At 47.3% G+C, this 22605-nt stretch overlaps 1 protein-coding gene across 1 annotated transcript in view; it reads left to right on the top strand.

Annotated features, from left to right (window-relative positions):
* The window catches only part of ZBTB40 (zinc finger and BTB domain containing 40), a 33863-nt gene extending 11536 nt beyond the window's left edge, over positions 1-22327 (top strand). Inside the window, 17 exon segments of the mRNA XM_036396496.1 lie at positions 5801-5889; positions 5891-5982; positions 8382-8538; positions 10158-10189; positions 10192-10268; positions 14529-14698; positions 14700-14725; positions 14946-14959; positions 15627-15789; positions 17320-17382; positions 17385-17405; positions 18407-18448; positions 18451-18495; positions 18498-18564; positions 19215-19224; positions 19341-19474; positions 19476-22327. Of these exon segments, the coding sequence (XP_036252389.1) occupies positions 5801-5889; positions 5891-5982; positions 8382-8538; positions 10158-10189; positions 10192-10268; positions 14529-14698; positions 14700-14725; positions 14946-14959; positions 15627-15789; positions 17320-17382; positions 17385-17405; positions 18407-18448; positions 18451-18495; positions 18498-18564; positions 19215-19224; positions 19341-19474; positions 19476-19506 (1233 nt within the window). The 3' untranslated portion in view covers positions 19507-22327.
* The last annotated feature ends 278 nt before the right edge of the window (positions 22328-22605 follow it).

Here is a 22605-nt window from a genome sequence, read left to right as displayed (position 1 = left end):
CTGCAGACCTTGATGCTCAAACCAAGCTGCTTCAGAGCTCAGACAGGTATTAGGGATAGTGCAAGCAGGTTGTTGGCCACTGCAGGAATTTTAACTAGTTACACTGGTGATGGAAAAATCCTACTGCAAGCAGAATTGGGGGATGTTTTCTAGTTGTCTCACCTGGTGGTGTCAAAATAAGTCTTAAAATGTCACTGCTGCACCTCCCACTGCCAGGGACATTTCTTCTGCTTGGGAGCAGTGGTAGGTTACTGCAGGAGCTCCCTGAAGGATGCTGCTCTTGTACCTCTTCTTGTGTTTTCTCAGAAGGGGACTTCAGACTAAGGGATCTAGAGGCAGGTCAGTGTGAATTAAAGAGGAAAATACATCAGCAGGTTCACTAGCAGAGTTTGGTCTATAAAAGGACAGATCTTTAGAAATGAGAGAAACTAATTAAGGAGTTCAGGTGCTCATTAGAGCGCAGGAGGAGCTGTTGGATTAGTTTCTTTTATGTTTAAGGTAGGGGAACTGTCTGAAGTTTGCATCCTGAATGAGAGAGAAGATCTTGTATGAGCGGTTATATACCTGAGTGAGTGAATAACTTGAGGAAGAGCTTTAGGAAGTTCAGGGAATGGCTGAAAAGTCTGACAGGCAAACAAATGTACTGTGGAGCTATGGAGAGGCTTGTGGCACATCAGGATGCTGGACATCACAGCACATATTGTCTGACCAAGAAAAAAATAAAAGAGAGGAGATGACCTTGGAAATTCATGGTTTAGCTTGGAGCCTGATCTAGGAGAAACACAGAAAAACAAATTTCCTGCAGGTAAAGGAAAATCACAACTCAAATGACATCCCTCAACAATCCATTAGGACCAATCTGAAAGCCTTCTATGATGGCAAGGCAGGATGGGTTGACGAGGGGAGAGCAGTGGATGGTGTCTACCTCAGCTTCATCAAGGCTTTTGATACGGTCTCCTGCAACATGCTCATAGGTATGCTCTGACAATGTGGGTTAGATAAATGGACTGTGAGATGGATCAAGAACTGGCTGAATGGTAGAGAGTTGTGAACAGTGGAATAGAATCCAGCTGGGGGTCTGTAGTGAGTGGCATTCCCCAGGGATCAATATTTATTCAACTTATTTATCAATGCCCTGGATGAAGGGATAGCCTGAGCAGGTTTGGTGATACAGAACTGGAGGGAGTGATGGATATACCTGTAGGCTGAGCTGCCATTCTGCAGGACCTTGATAGGCTAGAGAACTGAGTGGAGAGAAACTGAATGAGGTTCAGTAAGGGCAAGTGTAGGGTCCTGCACCTGGGGAGGGATAATCCCTAGTACCAGAACAGCTTGAGGGCTGAATAACTGGAGAGCTGAATCTCTGCTGAAAGAGAATCTCTGCTGAAAAGGCCCTGGGAATCTTGGTGCGTGACAAGCTGTCCATGAGCTGGTAGTGTGTCCTCTCAGCCAGGAGGGTCAGTTGGATCCTGGGGGGCATTGGGAAGACTGTGACCAGGTCAAGGGAGGTCATCCTACCCTTCCACTTGTCCCTGGTGAGGAGCACCTGGAGTGCTGTGTCTGGTTCTGCCCAAGAAGGATAAGGGGCTACTGGAGAGGGTCCAGCAGAAGCTACAAAGGTGATGAGTGGCCTGCAGCATTTCTCTTTTGAGGAGAGACTGTAGGAGCTGGACCTGGATAGTCTGGAGAAGACTGAGAATGGATCATTAATGCATACAAATATCTCAAAGGAAGATGCCAAGAGGATGGTGCCAGACTGTTCAGTGCTGCTAGGTGACAGAACAAGTAGCTATGGCCAGAAAATCAAACATAAGAAGCTCCACCTCAACATGAGGAAGAACTTATTTTCATTGAGGGTGGCAGACAACTCTAACTGGCTGCCCAGGGAGGGTGTGGAGTCTCCCTCTCTCTGGAGACAGTCCAAATCCCCCTGGACGAGTTCCTGTGTCACCTGCTCTGGGTTGAACATGGGGGGTTGAACTAAATGATCTCCAGAGGTCGCTTCCAACAATAACTATTCTGTGATTCTGTGAACAGATGGGACGAACTGAGACCTGTGCTATGCAAGTGACAGAAGGCTTCTTATTGTTCTCCAAGCTCAGAGTGGTCCCAACAGTTGATGAGCAGGACCAGACATTTCGGAGAGAAAGGCAGTGATCTGAGCTCTTTGGGACAGGCAGGAGAGCACATATAGGTGAAACTTGTAAGGAAAAAAATTTTAAAAAATAAAAAAAAAAGGGGGAGAAAATGCAGTAAGGGATATCGTCCTGTTCTGCTATAAAAGGGGGAGGATTCTTCTGATAGATTTCTTGGACTAAAAGTACAAATGCAACAGTATATCTGAGAACTGTTTATTGATAAAAAAGGTTAAGTGTTACTCCTAAGGGGGATAGGAAAAGGAGCAGAGAGAGGAAAAGAGAGAAGGAGAAAGAAACAGAAGACAGGGACAGCATTACCTCAAGAACCCAGGTGGTCTGTCGGCATCAGCTTAGCAGGCAGAGCGTGTGTGCTGTGAACCGCGTTGCGTCTCCGTAGCTCCTCTGGTGGGCCAGGCACGATTTCCAAACAGTAGCAGACTGCGTGTTCCTTCCTACTCTCGGGGAGAGCGGGCTGCCGTGGCCACGGGCGCGTCCCTGGAGCAGCCGCGGGTTTTGGGGGTCGGGGCGCGGCGGCTGTGGGCGATGGTTGCGGCTGGGTGCAGACGGCGGCGACAGGCCGGGCACCGGGCACTAGCACAGCCGGGCTAGCGCTGCGGCAGGTCCGTGCGGCGGCAGCGCCCCAAACGCAGCGGCAAGCAGGCTGGGGCTGCGGGCGCAGCTGGGTCAGGCTGGCGGCGGCCGTGCCTGGGACGCATGAGGGCCAGCTGGCTGCAGCAGCGCCTGCTTCACTGGGGAGGCAGCAGAGCACCAGGTCGTCGCGATGGCGAGCTGGTTTTTCGGGAACGGTGAAGCAGGGAAGCAGGACCACAGGGAAGAAAAGGCGAGAAGGAGGGAGGAGGGCTGAGCGGACCCTACAGGCACACCCCCCTCTCTCCAAGGTACCCAAAGCAAATGGGGGCTCAATAACTGGAGAGCATTTCCACTTGTGTCTGGGGGAGGTCCTGTTGTGTTGCATTTAGCTGCTTTTGTGTGCTAACGTTGCTCCCATAGTCTCATTTCCTGGGCATTGGTCGCCGGCACCCGGGCATTTGCCCCACTGGCAAAATGGCGGAGGGTGTGTGTGCGTGTGTGGGTGTGAGTGTGCATGTGTGTGTGTCTGTGGGTGTGTGCAGGCGTGCATGTGAGTGTGTCTGTGTATGGGTGTGTGTGGGTGTGTATGTGTGCGTGCGTGTGTGGGTGGGTGTGTTGTCTGTGGGTGTGGGTGTGCGTGTGTGTCTGTGTGCGCGTGTGTCTGTGTGCGCATGTGTCTGTGTGTCTGTTGTGCGTGTGTGCGCGGGTATGTGTATGTGTGCATGTGTGTGTCTGTGTGCGCATGTGTCTGTGTGTCTGTGTGTCTGTGTGTGGGTGTGTGTGTGTGTGTGTGTGTGTCTGTGTGTGTGTGGTGTGGGTGTGTGTGTGTGTGATTCACAGTCCTATCGTGGAGGCCTTCTCTGCCTTGATTGGCTGCCAGGCGAAGCCTTCCTGGGGACAGGGTTGCTAGCACATGTACAGCCCCTATAAGAACATTATATATGTTGCGGCATAAATAAAAATCAGATTGGTCCCTCTCAGGTGTTAACTAAATTGCTTCTGCTTGACCTGGGTTCTTTATTTCATGAGATGAAAATGGGTTTTTTTTTCCTGCCTTGGTCTAGATCTAGAGCAAAGCATTTGAATTTCATGTAAGGAAGTTGTTAAACTAGGAGAAACTGTGATATTGAAAAGGATGCATTTCTTTGGGAGACAACCACAGATTGTGCTGAAGGCAGGACTCACAACTTGTAGCAGTCACTAGTGGGATTCTTGGTACTTACTTAATATTAATTAATATTATTACTTACTTCATATTAACATTATGATGTTATGGACACAAAAATACCAAGGCATGTTTATCAAATTTTGATGATGAGCACAATCGAAATCTTTTGTCCACACAGAGGAGGATCTGCAAGAGAGAGAAGAATGAATGGTGTTCAGTTTTGAGCCCGTTATGACAAAAAAGTCACTGAAGAGCTGAAGTGTCCAGAGAAAGAGCACAAGGAGTGGCTGAGGGAGCTGGGGCAGCTCAGCCTGGAGAAAAGGAGGCTCAGGAGGGACCATCTCACTCTCTATAACTCCCTGAAAGGAGGTCCAAGCCAGGTGCGAGTTGGTTTTTTCTCCTATGTAACAAGTAACAGGATAAGATGAAATAGCCTCAAGTTGTGCCAGGAGAGGTTTACATTGGATATTAGGAAAAATTTCTTCACTGTGAAGGTTATTAAGTGCTGGCATAGGCTGCCCAAGGCAGGGATGGTGGAGTCACCATCCCTGGAGAGGTTTAAAAGATATGTGGATGTGGTACTTGAGGACATGGGTTAGTGGTGAACATGGTGGTGGTGCTAGTTGATGGGTGATCTTGATGATCCTAGAGGGCTTTTCCAGCCTAAATGATTCTCTGATTCTGTATTCCATGAATTAGTTCTCGAGTTCCATGGCGGGAGAACTGAGTACTGAGAACTGACTGATGTGGCAGTATGAAGTGAAGGGTGGGCGTTGGGTGTGGTAATGACAACTAAGAGTAGAGACCTCATCCAAAATTTCTCTTCCAGTCTGGTTCAAAAAAGGTGAATTCATACTGGAACTTTGGACAGATATGCAGTGGGAAGTCTAGGGGAGTGTAGAAGCTGTTTTATAAGAGGACTTGCCTTATTTAGACAAGGGGAATGAAGACTGAGAGGGAATATGATCACGCTCTTATAATGAAATCAAAGAGGAAGGGTAGGGTAAACGCCTCAGAGAGTTTAAAAGGCTTTTAAAACTAAAAGATAGTATTGGCACATGAACAAACAGGCATACACTGGCCATGAATAAATTTCAGCTGAAAATTAGAAAAATCAGTGGGGGAATGAGGCTGTGGAAGATCTTACCAACCAGGAAAAAGGGAGCAAAAATGTTTTAGGACAGATATTAATAATTTTATAATTTAATTTATAGGACTCTGTAGTGCTTATTGACATCAGGGAACTGGGCTGGTGCCCTGCAAAGGTTCTGCTCAGGAGCACAGTGCTGGTGGAAAGGAGGTCACTTGTATTTGCCAAGTGCCTCTCCCTTGTAGGAGCCTTAGAGGTATTTTACTGGCATCCTAGAGCTTTTCCAATCTACTGCAGTTGCATCTCACATAAGAGATGTTTCACATGGCCTTGTCAGAGAAATAATAATTCAGTTAATAGCTAGCTGCTTATTTAAATAATAAGAGTATTTTCTTCTGGCCATCATTTTTTTGATGGCAAGCAGAACAATTGCAGAGACAAGCGAAATGAGACTGACAGTTTTAAAAAGTATTCACTAAAAATATTACATGAAATGTTGCTTTGAACACTCTCTTTAAGTCTACTTTTGTTTTTTTTAAAAAGTAGTTTTTTTGCTCGTCAGCCACTTCCAAGAGCTGGACTTGGTGGAAGAACCCACCAGGTTTGTTTTCAAGGTGACATGTCTATTACACCTCGGCCATGTTTGGGTGTTCCTGTAACTGCCACCCTATAACCCCTTTCAGTTAAATTGTGTAAGCAGTGGGTAGGGATCTAGTGCAGTATTGTGGTACTGTTGCTGTTTTTCTGATCTCTGTTCAGATGCCGGAGGTTGTAGGAAGTTGTCAGAGTTTTGTGGCTGTTTCTTTGTTACAGGTAGCTTTGGATTGCTGTGAAGGCAGCTCTCAGAGGGAAGCCATGGACAATCTGCTCAGGAAGGTGGATGAAGAGAAAACCCTGAAAGTGGAAACTTCTGGAGGCTGTGAAAGCATCCTTCCCTGGACTCCAGCCTCTGCCGGACAACTTAGTGGCAAGAGCAAACATCTCTGATGGTAAAGGTATGAGTAAACTAAACTTCCATTGGTGACTTTACTCTATGGTAGTGACTGCCTTTGAAAACAAATACCTAAAATTTCCCCTAAGCTGGAGATGTCTTGACATTAAATACAGTGTCTTATTTGGAATTCCTTGTGATTGGGGAAGATGGGGGGGGGGGAAATTTATTTGGGCTGTGCTTCTTTCCTTGATCCAGGTAGCATTTCTGCTTATGTTGGTCACTGACTCGTGGTCTCCTGTGTGGAGCAGAGTGTGCTGATGGGAATCCTACACTTAGTGTCCCCATTACACATCATTCTGTTGGATGGCCAGGCCACTCCTCTTACTCGTTTTGGTGGGATTTTATTGTTTGCTGCCTGCCTGTGATGGTTCAGGGATTCAGGAGCCTCCATCTTTTGCCTGGTGGGACAACCTTCCAAGTTTAGATGGGTTTAGGCACACTCTGAACAATTCAAATCAAGAGACTCTGAAGTCATATAAAATTTAAATCTAAATTAACATGCAGTGAAATGTAAATGAAGATTTAATAGAAAGCAAAACTGCACTCATAATGCTGATAATTTCCTCTGTAGCAAACATTCCCAACAGGCACTTGGCTTTGTCATTTGTTAAGCACGATTGCTTTCTCAAAACACCAGACTCCCAGCATGGTTAATTATCTTGTGGTAATACCCATTCCAAGGAGGGGCATTACTTAATTACACAGAACTGAATTTCATCAAATTGCAGCTTGAACAAACAGAAGCACAGATATTTCTTATGATGAAAATTAAGAGGGAGGGGATGATTTGAGTCTGCTGGCAACTGATGAATTAACTGGTGGTACCTTTGGTGTCCCATGCTGTACAGCTAATAGGGAGCAGGAGGTCCTGCACTGTGGCACATGGCATGTGCTGGTTCTCGAGATCACCTTGGCATGGTGGCGAGCAGTGAGTGCATTCATAACAACTCAATTTTATGTCATAAAATCAGAAACATTCTGATGGGAGCAGAAGGAAAATATTGCATCTGTGAATTTCCTTGGCTTTCCTGGGGATCAGATTGATGTGTCCAAGAAGTCTTTTTCAGGGAGCTGTTCATAGTAGCTCAGAATCTTCCACTGCATATCCCCCCAGCCTGCTATTGCTTCCTTCCTATCCCAGAGAGTTTTCTCTTCTTACACGGCACTGTGTATTTTCTGGGTCCCAGGGATTTTACCTTTTTTTCCCAAGCTGTACTTCCTGCTTTTCTCCCAGGTAGTGCTGTGGGAATGATGGATTGTTCTTATTGATACTGAACCAGAATGATTAAAAGACACAAGCACAAAATCATGCATGGATGTCTGGGATGAACTACAGGTTTTGGGTTTGATTTCTCCCACTGAGGTACAACTGTGCCTCTTCTTCAACATAGTAACTGCAATGGTGGGGAAAAAATCCTTTCCAGATTAATATATTTGCCAATTTCCAGTTTTATTTATCAAGTGACAAGTACAATCCTAGATTACTTTTGGGACACAATAGATTTTGCCCAAGTCTCTTCATTATCCTGAATAAACACTGTTCCTCTTCCTGACTTAGTCTATCATGTCCTGATGCTGGGGTGTCTTTAAAGGGTTGGGGTTTTACTCTGGAGTCATCATTTTTCTGATTCATCAAGGCAAACTCAGCAAATCCAGCTTAGAATTAGACAGGAGAAAGGAATGAGGTTAAAGTTACGGTTTTTTTGATGTAAGAGGGAGAAGAAGGTGCTGCAGCTGCTCTGCAATTGCAAGTCTGGTTTGTGTGCCTTTAACATTTTCACCAAGGGCAACTCAGTCCACTGGGTTCTTGATTACCTTGGACCACCTGAATATAAAATGTTGGTGTGTTTGATAGTCAAACAAGGGCATGAGAGGGACATGAACCAGGGTATTTCCTAGCTCCTTCTTGGTGGAGTGGATCAAACACTGACTTACAGACCTCTTACAACGAAGCTCTAGTTAAGAGTCAGTAATGGGGTCTTTGTGATTCCACAGTATCAGAAGAGGCTTGAAAACATCTTGAGGTGTTGGCGGTGTTGCCTTCACAGACAAGGCCATGTGTTCATCTGCTGAACACTGAGATTTTCTTCCTCTGGGCTCAGACTGGGACTGATACTCAGGAGACATTTGGGTGCCAAAGATGCATTTCTTTGCACCCAAATTTCTGTTTGCACATGGGGGTAGAAGATAGTCTATATTGTCTCTGCATTGGAGAAGTTCTGATTTGTCATGTTCATCCTCTGCTGGAATGTGTATCCAAGTGTGCTGAGCATAAGGCCCTGAGCATTAGTGACCTAGGGAGGACTGCATGCCTGGGCCTTTCCTGTCTCCCCTACCTTTGAAGCCCTTTGGGAAAATGCTGCAAGCTGAGCTGTTTGTTTTTCCATTCATTGAATTCAGGCAAATGGAGCCCAGAGGATTATAGGGCCCAACTGTTGAGACAATACCGAGAGAACTTTGTGGAGCTCCTGACAGACACCCAGGTGCTGCTGCAGGACATCTCTGCTGCTTGGAGCCTGGCTCCTGCAGAGAGAGATATGAACAGGCTCCTACACTTGTGCAAGCAGATACAGAGTTTTCATCCCCATCTGGGGGGAAATACTGGAATTCCTAAGGACTTGATTTACTACCTGCCATTCTGGGTTTCAGGCAGTCTTCCAGCAGGACTTGGTTTAATGATTCCTTAGTATTCTGTAGTGAGAGTGAGGCAGGCTAATGTATATGAAGCTGAAGATAAGCAACTAAGAGTGGCTGATTTGGGCTCTGAGGAAGATGCTTGTTCACAGCAAGCTGAGGGAATGGCTGATGTGTTTAGGTTCTAAGTGGTCCCCACTTCAGTTGCACTGTGAGTCAGGTTGGCAGCAGGTAGGACCAAGGACAGGCTGGGTCTGGGTGAGCCTCAGTCATGCCCATGTTCCTTTCAAGTCAGAATATTCTCTTCTGGGGGATTCTGTGTCTGAGTGTGAAACGGGAGGCAGGTGGAAGGGGTCCCTGTTAGTGCCTCCCTAAGGGTCTCTCCAAGGTGATGGAGCAGGTTGTGAGTAGGAGGCGGTGGTTTCACCTGCCTTGTGTTGGCAGTGCTGGGGCAGCAGTCCTTGTCTGTCTCTGCTGTTTGGCAACTGCTGATGACTGTGCAGGAATCTGCATCCCCGAAACTGTTCATGAAGGATATCTAGAAACAACCCAGCTCAGAATTTTTCTTCCTCACAAGTGTCCTCCTACTCTTTCCCCGAGTTTCTCCTGCTGCTGGCAGCAGCCGCTTTCTAATTCCTCATCCCTCCCTGGCCAGTAACCTCTTTTCTTCTAGTGGCTCTCAACACCCATGTCCCTGGTGAAACAGTTATAGCTGGAAAAGCACTTTGGAAAACATAGCTGTTTTGCTTGTGGCTCTGTGCATGCAGGTTTTATAATGAGCAAACCTTTGAGAGCTGGCCACCATTCTGTGGTAATGGTCAGCTGGAGGCACATCAGTCTGAGAGCCCAGGGCTCATTGGAGGTCTCTGTGCAGCCACCATCCTGTCCTCCCCATAGCCTTGGCTTTCAGTTTTCCTGCTTTAAAACCTAAACCATACTTGTACCTCTAAATTGTTGTCAAACTCTTAAACAAGTGTGAGGGGTCCTCAGTTTTGTGGTGTCTGCAGCAGAGCCTGACTCTGTGCTGGCCCTGTGGGCACAGAGATGGGGCTCACCTGCAGCCAGGTGCCTCCATCTGATCTCCCCCATCCCCTCTGTGTTCTGAATGGCAAAACCAGTGCCTCTGATCCCTGGTGCATCCAGCCAATTTTCATGTGGCTGTCCTGAGATGAGTCAAATTGTGCCTAGGAATGCCTGTTCTCTGCAGAAGTTAGAATCTCTGTAACTAGGGAGAGAAGAAATCCTGACTCATGGGAGAACCATGCCTTGCCTTTTGAAGTTGTCACTGTCTCTTTCAGCAACATACCTTAGAAAACCTGATATTTTTGCCCGAAGTTGCACACGCAGTGAGAAGGGAGGTCTGCAAGGACCTCATGCTGGATGTCAGTGCTGCGATTAGTACAACCAAAGCTTAATGTGGTAGTTTGGTGTTTTCTGTGCCATGAAGAAGTCACTTCTGTTAACAGCTCAGGTTCTTGGGTTTGTGTTCTTAATACCTTTGCTTTTTATTTTCACCTTCAGTGGCTATCAGTGAGAACACAGCCTTGAGATCATCCTGCGGCATGGCAAGCTGATCTTCAAGCCATCCAGCAAAGAGAAGACCTGAAGGGCTTGGCTTTGGGGTAGGCAGGGCTCAGGGAAGCAGTGAAAGAGGTATGATGGGATGTTCTCATAGCAGGCATGATTTGAGGCTCAAAGCGTGGGCAGGTCCCAATGTGCCTACAATGTGCCCTTGAGATCAAGGGTCATTGCTTAAGTTGGGAAGCCATCCAAATTTGGAAGTGCCCCTTTGCTGAAGTGAGAGTGTGCCAGATATTTTATTGAGTGTTTTATAAAAATGAGGGCCTACAGGAAGGCTGGAGAGGGACTTTTTGTAGGGGCAAGCAGTGACAAGACCAGGCCAAATGGCCTTAAGCTGACAGAAGGCAGATTCAGATTAGATATGTGGAGGAAAGGTCATGACAGAGCACACTTGTCTAGTGCAAAGATGACCATAACAATGCAGTTTGTAGTCCCAGGCTATTTTCTGAGTTAATTTTCTTAGAATGTTTTAATTTAGTCTTGCTCTGTATGCACTTTACAGATAAATACCTCCCTGTGAGGGTCTGACAGCAGTAGGACAATGTTACCTGCTTTACTAGTTTGGCAAAGTTGTGGACAATACACATGCAGATAGCAATTTGTTAACTCCAGAACAAATGCAGAGCAATAACCACATGTGAGTCCTGCCCTGAGCTGTGGGAGGCTTTCCAGCTGAACCCAATTGTAACTTTGCATCCATCATTTGAAAGAAAAATGCTTAACTGAATTTGGTGCTTTAATGACAAGGATACCTGAGGGTCATGAAGGTAATTGCAGGTGTGTATTCTCCTGGAAAGGATACAAATGTGACTTGCTTATTCTGTTTGCTTACATATATTTTCATCTGTTTCCCAGCCTGTCGAGATTATTTGGACTGCAAAGTCCTCTGGGATGTGCACAGTGTGGGTTTTAGCCAAGTACAGGCCCAGTCCATTCCTATTTTCTTACAGTGCCAGAGCTGCTTAGCTGACAAGCAGTGTGGAAATACCATCAGATTGCTGAGGAGTTAGAGGAAAAGCAGTTTGCTGTTAATATGTCAGGGTTTTTTAGGGATATAAGGTTTGATTGCTTCATATGCAAATTTGGGTCAAGGCTGTCGGTCTTTATGAATGAACACAAGCCTCATGGCTTTGACACTTGCCATCGTTTCATGTGTGGCAGGGACAGGCAACGCCTGTCCCCCATGTGCTGGGGGCAGGTCAGCCTTTGAACCCTGGGCTTGTTGGCCTGCCTATGGTCTTGAGCAGTGAGGAAATGCTGCTGGGGTGGAAGGTGGGAGTGGGTGACTGGGAGCAGGGCACAGGCAGAAGAAACCAAGGATCTCGATTATACAAGCAACATGATGCACAGTCCCCAGGCAGGTGCAAAGGAGAGCTGCTTCATTGCAAAAAACAAGCCTTTTTAAGCAGTTAGGACATTATCAGTTACATTCCATTGGAGTATAACAAATATAATTCAACCAACCACCATAAACACAATGTGAGCACATAATGGTTATATGCTTGTTTTTCTACCTCCAATTCAGCTGAGTCACTTTCCCATAGCCCCCTTCTGCTTAGCCAAAGTAGCAGGCCTGAGCCATGATTCTACAAGGGTAACAAAGCCCTTATTTTATAAGGTTTTACCTATATTTAACACATGATGACTGCTATAGTTGTAGGGTTTGGAGGATGGCAGCACATGCTCCACTCCCATTCCTTGCCTCAGTGGTCTCCTGAGAGAGGTCTTATGCTGCAAATCCAATATTCATTCCCGGTTCAGATCTACATTATCTCTTATAGCTGTAGCAAGAGCTGCCACCAATCCAGCTGGCATTTTCACCTGGTCATGGCTTTGATTTCTGGAGAAAGGGTGATTCTTTCTTATCTGCCATTGATTCTGTCACCTTCTGATGCTGCAGGCACTTGTCCCACTCCCCCTGACTCTGCGTGTCCGTGGGATGGGCCAGGGCTGATGCCCTGATGACTCTGGAGCAGATGAGCCAAAAATTCATGTGTCTGTGAATGTGCAGCCTGAGTGAACTCCTGGACACCTCGGCGTGTGTAGCAGAGGGGCCTGGGGAGTCAGTGTGACTGCTCTGGCAGCTGCTGCCTCTCTGGCAGCAATATCAAAGAGAGCAGACTGCTGCCACTGAGTGGCTTTTCAGGGCTTCAAGCCAAGGTTGAGATGAAATCAAGCAAAAAGCATCATCAAAAGCAAAAGCCTTGGAAAATGTTATTTACTTGGCAAAAACATCTATTCTAGATGAAGTGTCCAGAGGAGGATTGCCAGATAGCAGCTTCTTTCTGGCATCCTACAGATCTTTGCGCTGAATTTCCATATCTTAATTTTGAGGCCAGGCCAGTCTACTCAGCTCTGACATCACTGATTACCAGGCCCACATATTGCAAGTGACTTTATGGACCTTGTAGCTTTTGGCATGAGATATGAGTGATAACTTCAGGCCTCATGTTAGGGAGGTGTGAGCTTCCTGTTATAAAACTGAGGAGACCTTACATTTCTGGGAATGTATGTGCTGCATGGAGAGCCATTCCATTTGCACATCCACAGGAAAACAACAGTTTTTGCATCTCTACTGCAAAAAAACCTCAAAAAATTCTAGTGATTAAGTTAGGTGAACCAAAGCACTTGGAAGGCACAGAGCATCCCTGTGGAAGAAACTGCATCCATCTCCAACCACGCTCAGCACTGCAAGTAATGGATTGGTTTCTTTGGTGGGGGTACAACATGGAATCTCTTGGCTTCTCCTTTGAACCCTGCCGTAGTCAGAGCACTGTCATTCTTGGCAGCTGGTGCATGCAAGGGCAGGGTTTGGCTCTTTCAGCCAATTCCATAACCTCCTCCCTAGCCTTCTGCTTTCCAGGGCTCTCTACAGTCATTTAGGAGATCATATTTGTCAAGATTGGTCTTACTCTCAAATATCAGAAATGTGTCAAGAGCTCTATAAAAAAGGCTTTTGCTCTTGTGGTCTTGTTTAAATAAAAAGACATTTGCCATCTTACTGGTAGATTGAAAAATCATTCTTCACTTAGGTCAGAAAAACTGACAGGATTGGTTGAAGGGATGTGGAAAGAAATCTTAGAGGTCATGAGTCAAAGTGACTTTGATAGAACAGGACAGACCGGAAACCAGTTTTCCAGTCTGCTGTTCTCCCTTTATGTGTTTGCAGATTATGGATCACCACTTGGTGTCTTAAGATTTCCAGATCCATTGAAATATGTCATCTGGTCTTTAGTTGTTGGAAATCTGGGGCAGTGGTGCTGTGCGAGGGGACACTGTGCTGAGCTCTTCCCATAGTGAGGAAGGTAAAGATGAAGTTTTTCTAGCACAGGCTGAGTTTTCCTGTACAGTGGCAAAAGGAGAAGTCTGTGCCAGTTTCCACGGTGACACAGTTCCGGGTTCTCATTATAGTAAAGAAGACAAATGTATCTGTTTGTATTTTGATTTCTCCCATACATAGATTTCCTGTGGGTCTTTTCAGTAGATTGAGATCCTGGGTGAATTTTCCAGCTTGTGCTTTTTGAGATGATGGTGTTAGAGGGACTCGGGAAGGCATTTGTGCTTTCTAAGAAATGAACATAATGAGTGGTTTAAAATACCTCAGGGCCCTGAGCAGAGGACTCAAAAGGGTCATAGCAAGATTATCTGTTCCTTTTCAAAGGGATTGTGTTTGTGAAGTGTTTCTGAGATTTCTTGTAATTAAGGGCTGGATATCCACTCTTAGTGGCAGATTTTGACAGTATCATACCTGAGGCTCAGGTCTGCAAACATGACTGTAACTTCATGTGTCTGAGCAGAAGGCAAATGCTTGGAAGCAAGAGTTAGAGAAACAAGCTTTTAGGAGAATCTGGCCCTGGTTCTTGGCATCTCATGCAGATCCTTGCATGTGTAGTGGAGAAATTCAAGGATCAGTCTTTATGTTTCTATCCATGCATGGCCAGAACCACTTCTAGGCAGACCTGTGTGTCACCATTGTAATGGGACAACATGTCTGATGTGTGTCTGCTGCGTCTGAGCGGGGAAAACTATGTAGGAGCATTCAGGAGATGGGAGACTGAGGGGCAGATACTCAGTCCTACTGGTCATCACCAAAACAGTAATTGCATAGGTCTCTTGATTGAGGGAAGAGGGCAGAAACCTGGGATCAGGAGGTGGAAAGTGAACAGTGAATCCCAATTTGAAGTTCTGGACAAAGATAAGGACAAGGCAGGAGGTGCCAGTGCCAAAGAAGCACAGGAATCCCAGGACAAAGCTTCTTCCAAGAAGACTTTTGTCTGCAAAACCTGTTGCAAAGTCTGTGATAAGGTCTTTCACTTCTACTGCCACCTGAAGGTGCACATGAAATGCTGTCAGGTTGCCAGAGGAAAGCAGATCCAGCATAAAGAGTGTGGCGAGGTCAAGTCGACAAAGAATGAGCTGGAGAAGCATCAGCTGGAGGTCTGTAAAATGGTGGGGATGGCCAAGAAGAAAAAGAAGAAGAAGCTCCCCATGGCATGTGACATCTGGAAGAGAGTTTGCTCTTGCCTCAGGTAGGGTTGCTGGGAGCAAGGGTGTTTAGATGGAAGTTTGGACAATATAGTAAAGTAATAGTCTGAAATCTTGTCCTCTTCTTCCCTTCAGGTCTTAGTGACTGAAACGTGTGAGAAACATGTGCTCCATATGTGAGAAACACAGCTCAGCTCATTTTTCCTGCCCCACTGAGCACAACCACTTTCTGATTAGTTCTTCCCTAATTGGTTTTCCACATAGCTCATCAAGGAAAAGTAGGACTACTGGCAAATTTGAAAGTCTCCAAAAATAACCAAGCTGTTCTAGTTCCTGGCTGCTTTAGCAGGATGTGTGTGAGGAACCAAATCTCTTTGCCCTTCCTGGTGCAGTTCACAATGTTGTGGCAGACCTCCACATTGCTGCAAGGGAACAAGAATTCACACCAAAAGGAGATCTGCAGTGAATGAGACAAGGATCAGGGATTCAGCTGTATTCAGCTCATCAGGGACAATGGAGAAACAGAGTGAGGTGTTAGCACTTGTCCAGTGGGAAGACAAGCAGGTCTTGTACCTGCTGAGCACAATTCCCCTGTTCTGTTGCTTTCCACATGGCTTCTGGCTGTCATTCTGTCCCTGCAACAGAATCATAGAATGTCAGAGGGGGTTGGGTTGGAAAGGACCTTAAAGCTCACCTTGTTCCACTCCCTGCCATGGGCAGGGACACAGTCCACTAGCCCAGGTTCCTCCAAGCCCCATCCAGCCTGGTCTGGACACTTCCAGGGGTGGGGCAGTCACAGGTTCTCTGGGCACCCTGTGCCAGGGCCTCACCAGCCTCCCAGGGAAGAATTCCTTCCCAATATCCCATCCCATCTAAACCTGCTTTCTTTTGGTTTAAAGCCAACGGCTTTGGATGGTAACCGTGATTTGATCCTTGTCATTGCAGCAGTTGTCAGGGCTATGTTATCACAATAGGACCCCCCACTCTGATGTCTCTGCAGCTCAGAATCGCTGCTCCTCCAAGTTCTCCTCCCTGCGGTGCAGGTGCTGTGACAAAACCTTCACCAGCACTGCTGCTCACCAAAAACACGTCAAGGCAGAGCACACAGGTAAGAACCCATTGTAAGTGATATAGTGACTGCTTGGAGAGAGAGAATCACAGAATCATTTAGGTTGAAAAAGCTCTCCAGGATCTAGTCCAACCATTAACCCAACACTGCCATGTTCAACAGCAAACCCTGTCCCCAAGTGCCACATCCACACATTTTTGAATGCTTCCAGGGATGGTGACTCCACCATTGCCCTGGGCAGTTTGTTCCAATGCCAGACCATGCTTTTAATGAAGAAATTTTCCCTGATCACAGAATATGCTGAGTTGGAAGGGACCCACAAGGATCATTGAGTCCAGTTTCCTAGCCTTGCACAGCACCATCTCCAAGAGTGTCCAAGGGTATTTTCCAAAGGCTTCTTGATCACTGCCAGGTTTGGTGCTGGAACCACTTCTTTGGGGAGCCTGTTCCAGTGCCCGACTACTTTCTGGGTGAAAAGCCTGTTTCCTGATATCCAACCTAAATCTCCCCCGACACAGCTTCAGGCCATTCCCTCAAGTCCTGTCACTGGTCACCACAGAGAAGAGATCAGTATCTGCCCCTCCTCTTCCATTCATGAGGAAGTGGTAGATGTGATGAGGTCTGACCTCAGTCTCCTCCAAGCTGAACAGACAAAGTGCCCTCAGCAGCTCCTTACACAGCTTCTGCTCAAGGCCCTCCACCATTGCCATGGCTCTCCTTTGGACACACTCTAATAGTTATCTTTCTTACTTTGTGGTGCCCAAATCTGCTCCAGCACTCAAGGTGAGGCTGCCCCACTGCAGAGCACAGCAGGACAATCCCCTCCCTTGCCTGGCTGGCCATGCTCTCCCTGATGTCCCCCAGGACACGGGTGGCCCTCCTGGCTGCCAGGGCACTGCTGACTCAGATCCAGCTGGCCATTGACCAGGATCCCAGGTCCCTTCCTGCAGCTGCTCTCCAGCCTCTTGTTGCCTGGTCCACCCACACATCCAGGGTTGCCCCATCCCCAGTAAGGAATCTGGCACTTTCTCTTGTTGAACTTCACATGGTTGGTGATGGCCCAGTCCTCTATTTTGTTGAGGTCTCTCTGCAGGGCCTCCCTGCCTTTGAGGAAGGCAACAGCTCTTCCCAGTTTTGTATCTTATGTGAACTTGCCTCATATTCCTTCCAGTCCTATCTCCAAGTCATTTATAAAAATGTGGAAGAGCACAGAGCCTAATTCTCCCCTGGTGCTATTTGTGATCTCTTGTCCCATCACTTGTTATGTGGGAGAAGAGACCGATGCAGTTGTAACTCTGATAGCACAAGGCTGCACCTCCTGTTTTCCTGCAAGTCACAGTAGATTCTTGTGAACTGTAGTAGTCTCTTCTGGCTCTTGCATCTTGCTCAGCATCACATCTCAGCATCTCAGCATCTTGCAGCTTGCTTGCTCCTGGCTGCTCCTCTGAGGATGCTCCTCATGCCCGTGTGCAGGTGTGGTGGTGATGAAATATTAGAGAGCTGTGGTCTAGAAGGTCTCTTGTAAAAGACCCTGAGAGCATGTTTTTGTGTTCTTGGCTTTGTTTGCAGATGTGAAGTTCTATGAGTGTGAGTCATGCATGGAGCTGTTCCCCATGCTGGCTCTCCTGCAGGTTCAGTGAAGTGCAGGCACTCAAGTCTGTCACCTTTGCTGCTGTTCAGGTTACCTGTTGAACAGTGATGGTTCCTCTTGGTGATGTCTGAAATGTAAACAGGAGGGTGAAGAGGGACATGGTAAGGAAAAAGTGTGAAGAAACAGAAAGTAAGGATGAAATGGAAAAACACTGGGTGAGGCTGGGACATGTTAAGCTTTTGGACCTACCAGAATCATGGAAAGTTATGGATTTGATTGTTACAGTAGAGAAGAGAGCTAAGTGTAGGTGAGGACACAACAGCATGAGGAGATGATGGATGGAACCCCAAGCACTAGGTTTGTCTACACAGCTAGTGGGAGACTGAAGAAAAAGTGAGTGTAGCACTAGAAAGATGAGAGACAAACCTGGGCTTGGGGACACCGTGTCAAGGACCCTTTGAATCATAGAATTGTAGAATGGTTTGGGTGTGAAGGGACTTCAAAAATCATCTAGTTCCATGCTTTGGCAAGTTTGCAAGCTGTAAGGGCAGAGTGAACTGGCAGACCAGGCTATGACAAATGGTGGGTCCCCACGGCAGAGCATGGGATAGCAGGAGAGAATATAAATCAGGAAACATTGGAGGAGACAGCCAACAGCAGCCTAGAGAATGAGGAAGAAGACCTAGAAAAAGCTGTCTCTGAAAGTGGAGAACCACTGAGTTGGGTAATGATTTTGGAATAGCTGGATCAGGAGATATGCAAGCTAGGCCAGCAAGGAACAGTGCTGGATGGTATAAGGGAACAGGAAGAAGGGATTCCTGTGAGCAGGGTCAGCTACAGTTGCTGGTAAACCAGCTGGGCTTCTTAATGCAGGTGCTGCAGGGAGCCAAAATGAACCCAAGCAGCCATAAACTGACGGCCAGTGGTGCAGCCAGGAGGAGGGACACTAGCACATGCCAGTTCCTCCTGGGTTTCAGCCCTGTGTGCCCTGCCCATTGCAGCTCCCTGTGCTCTCAAGCTGGCCCTGGTTGTCCAGGCCAGACTTGGACAGTGCTTCTCCCATAGCTTCCCAACCATTGTGCTGCTTGTACTGCTTCATGGCCTTCCGCTCCCTGGGGCCCTGCAGAGCCACGTCACCAGCCAGCACTTCACACAGAAGATAGCACCTTCATGGGTGAGCTCTTCCCCTCCCAGGGCAAGCTGGAGGGGCACCTCAGCACTGAGCATCATCATCCAAGATGACCTCCCAAGCCACCACTGCCCAGATTGTGCATATAAGGACTGCTCTCTGTCACATTGTTCACCCATCCTTCTCTCCTACGCTTTTATTCTTCCCAAATCCACTCTTTGGGCCCTGTTGCCCCTTCTGCTCCATGATTTCCCATTCTTGGAGGGATCTATGATGCAAACCCCAGCCCACAGTACTCTGGGATTTCTGTGCTGGCATGAAGCGGGTTTGCTGGAGAGAAAGCTGCTCAGTCATGACTTTAAGGAGCTGAGGAGGAGGATTGGCAGTATGTGTGGAGGTGCCTGGTTACTCAGAGGTTATTAACACCTTGATGATGCCCTGTGACACTGCAGCTGTTTTGTTGGAGGCCCAGTGCTAGGTTTGAACCCAGCCTCATCCTCTTCCATATTTCATCCATCAGTCAAGAAGAGTTCCTTGGATGAGAGAGGCAAGTGTGCAAGATTCCCTGGGATGGCATTCCTCCAGTGGATAATCATAGAATGTTTACTGTCTACAATTGCTTGTGGAGCTAAATTATAGCAACTTGTGGAGAGAAATATTTAAATTATTGTCCTGTCTTCTTTTGCATCATTGGTGTGTGTAGTTTGATATTCCCTATTAGTCTCATGCCTGTTGTAATTGCAGAAGCCGTAGTGTGAAGCTAAATGTTATTACCTGAGATGAGGCTGGGAAAGGGTTGAGCAGCAAAGGGATCCAGGGGAAAGTGGTGCTGTACATGTCTGACTCTTGGGTCATCTTCCTTCCACACAGGTGACTCAGACATCAGAGCAAGGAGCAGCAGAGCACATAATCTCTTTTGATAATGCCAAACTTGTGACGTTGCCCAAATCCCAAATGAGACAAACTGGCTCTGAGGTGGTAACTGTGGAGCGTTTGTTTGATAACAGTCACTCTGATGTGTGAAGAAATCAAGTGAGGGACACGGGAGGTTGCCTGTGCCTGGCACCTGGTATCCACTAGGCTTGTTCAGGAGCTCAGTGTGCTGCTTCACCTGGGAGATTTGGGGCTTCTTTGGGAAAACAATCTCAGGCATGCAGCAAGCACAGCATAACCACGGACAGGGGAGGTTCATAGACGTTTACTGCCTGAGAAGTCTCCCTGCAGTCAGCCGCTGGTAGAACACTCGTCTCCGCCAACACATGAGAAATAAAGCAGCAGAGGAAAAGATGGGAATCAAGTGTGATCCTCCACTGCTGTGAACAGAGAGCAGAGGACTGGTACAGGACAAAGCTGGGGCTTATGGATAAGGGAAACAAAAAAAAAAACTGTCCTGAGAATTTAGGTTGGAGATTTTTATGGCTGAATCAGTGATGTGCTCACAGGTATTTTCTGCAAGGTGTAAGGGCTACTTTGTTCCTTCTGCTCTCACCTGTATTGCTGTGCGGCTGGAGAACTTCTCCAGAGAAAACAGAGCACAGAGCTGAAGAGCTGACCTTTGGGCCTCTCCTCCAGTAGAGACTTCCTGGGAGTTGTGCTAAATTACTGCAGCACTGTTTGGATGGCACCTTGTGCCACACAGGTCTAATCCCATCCATGTTTTTGCTGTGGTCTATTAGGAAGGAGGCTCCCAGGCATGTCTGGGCATATCCATCCTTTCTGTGAGCAAACATCCCTGAGATCTGCCTCTAATTCACCAGGGACATTCTGAAAAAAGGGAAGGAGCTGTGCCTGTGTGCCAGCGTCCTTTGTGGCATGGCACTAATGAAGGTGTTGGAGTGTGGGATAGCTGCTATGACTGCACATGAACCTTCCCCTGGCACATGGGGCACTGCTTTGTAAAATGCACTCAGTACCTGCTGTAAAGTTTGCTTCTCTGGTGCTGGCATAATGCAACAGCTTCATTGTGCACACCAGTTCCTTTGAGACTAAATTTCATAAAGCTTTTTTATCTGCAGCTTCCTAAAATATAATCTGATAATTAATGGCTTGCTGAATCCATTATGAAGTGCAATTAGATGCAGGGTTCCTGTGGCTCCGAGGGGACTGGTAGCATTTATCTTCTTTTTCCTCATGCCAAAAGGTTGAGCCTGCCACTGCGATATTTACACACAGAGGGGTGATCCTGCTGGATCCTGGAGCCTGGGAGCACACTGTGAGCAGTGCCTTTTGTATCCTGCTGCCCAGAGCCACAGCAGGATGGGAGGGGGACACATTGGAGCTTTCCAGAAGCATCTTGCACCAGCTGCTCAGGGCCACCAGGCAGAGATGGTGGCACAGGAGAGCGCCAATGTGGCTGTGCCAGTGTGAGAGTTTGTTCCTGTCAAAACTTGGAAGGAAGAAGAGAGCAGCAGAGCTCTCAGGAGGGGGGCTGGGGGAGTTCATGGCATTTTGTGTGTGTGGCAGTAAGCTTATAAGTAACCCTGCTGAAGTGTTGCACGTCTTGAAGGGCTCTCATGTATGGTCCCCCCAAGCTTTGTGGGGATGGTGACATGGAGGAAGCAAGGAGGTTAAGTTGCCACTAAATCCATGAATGACCAGGAGATGGTGCTCAAGGGCCTTGAGGATTAGTGCTAGTGCCCAGGTGCACCTTTGTGGAAGCTCCTCTGAGCCTTCCCAGGCCTTCCCCAGCTCTTAGGCTGCCACCTGTGCAGAAATCTTGAGCTACTGCCAGGCTGAAGGAAAACTCCAAGCCCTTGACAGGTCACCTCCAAACCCTGAATATATCACTGCTTAAAGAGCCTGAAACTGGGCCTTGGCCACCTCTGGAGGGAGTGAAATGCACCTGTTACTGAGGGGAAGAGGTGAAAAACCTGGGATGCCCCTTGGCCAGGAGGAGAGGGGCCAGAGGGTGAACTGCTGGAGCCCATCTCTTGCCTGCCTGGGCACTGTGCATAGCACTTTGGATGAGCAACGGGGATAATGACAGAACAAGCAACTATGTCTTGGTGGTTTCAGAACAGATGTGTTGGGAGGAAAGCAGTGGATTTTGTCCCACAGGTTGGTGAAGTTGGAAGCTGTTCCCCATTTTCTGACTTTGTGGGGGCTGGGAGTTGTGGAAACCGTGCACAAGCTGTGGGAGTGCTCTGGCATGGGAAATGGGTTTAACAGTGCTTTACAGGTGTCCTGGCCTTTATGTGTGAGCAGGGAGCACTACAGTGAATATCTGCAGGGAGCACTACAGTCAATATGATCTCTCTTTGTTCCTGGAAAACTGTGGGGGGAGGAAAAAGGTTCAGCAGGGCTTGAGGAGAAGTTGCTTTATTTCTAGTCCTGTCCTAGGGCAGAGGCAGCTCAGACAGGGCAGAACATGAGCATGGGGCCTGTTGGCTGTGCCCTTTGGGCCCTGTTGCTGGAGTGTTATCACAACCAAAAGAGGACAATGTAGGTGTTACATCAGGAGTGGTTCAGGCTCACCTGTCCTGTTTGGGGCCATCTCTCCTGCCTTCCTGCCCAGCAAGATCCTGTGTGGATGTATCCTCAGCAGAGTCCTGACAGCAGCACACACCCAGCAAGAGCTCTGCAGCTTTACAGAGTCCATTGAGCATCTCCCATATTATTATGAGGAGATAATAACTCACATCCCCCCATTCCAGTTCCTTCTTGATGGATGAGATGTGCACAGCAGAGCAAATTGCAGTGTTAGCAACACCTATGTTTTACCTGGGAAGGAGATGAATTTCCCAGGACATGTCCTGGTCTGGTGTGTACCACACTGGAGGTACTGATTGCTGGTGATTTCTTGTTACACTATGATTTTTTTTTCCTCTGTAATAATAAAATATGGAGAAAGAGAGATGCGGCTGTGGAGTTTCATGTGAAGCAATTCTCTGGAAGGAAAAATCCTTCATTTTTGAAAACATGATTTTTTCAAGTCTTGTCCTGGGTGCTGGGTGACCTGTTGAGTTTTGGGGGGGTCCTGTGCCCCTCTTGACCTTGGTGCCATCCTCTAAGGAAGCACAGAATCTGTTTTAAGGTCAGGCTAGATCATGAGACCATCCTGCCCTTCACTGTGTCCTGTTGCAGCTGCCAGATGCATTTGGGGAAATGGCAGAGTGCCTGAAACAAACTGGGAAGT

The sequence above is a fragment of the Molothrus ater genome, chromosome 23 (genome assembly GCF_012460135.2).
Source record: "Molothrus ater isolate BHLD 08-10-18 breed brown headed cowbird chromosome 23, BPBGC_Mater_1.1, whole genome shotgun sequence".
In the NCBI taxonomy this organism is placed as follows: Eukaryota; Metazoa; Chordata; class Aves; order Passeriformes; family Icteridae; genus Molothrus; species Molothrus ater.
Note: the sequence above shows the minus strand (reverse complement) of the source record. Positions and strands in the feature narration are given on the sequence as shown.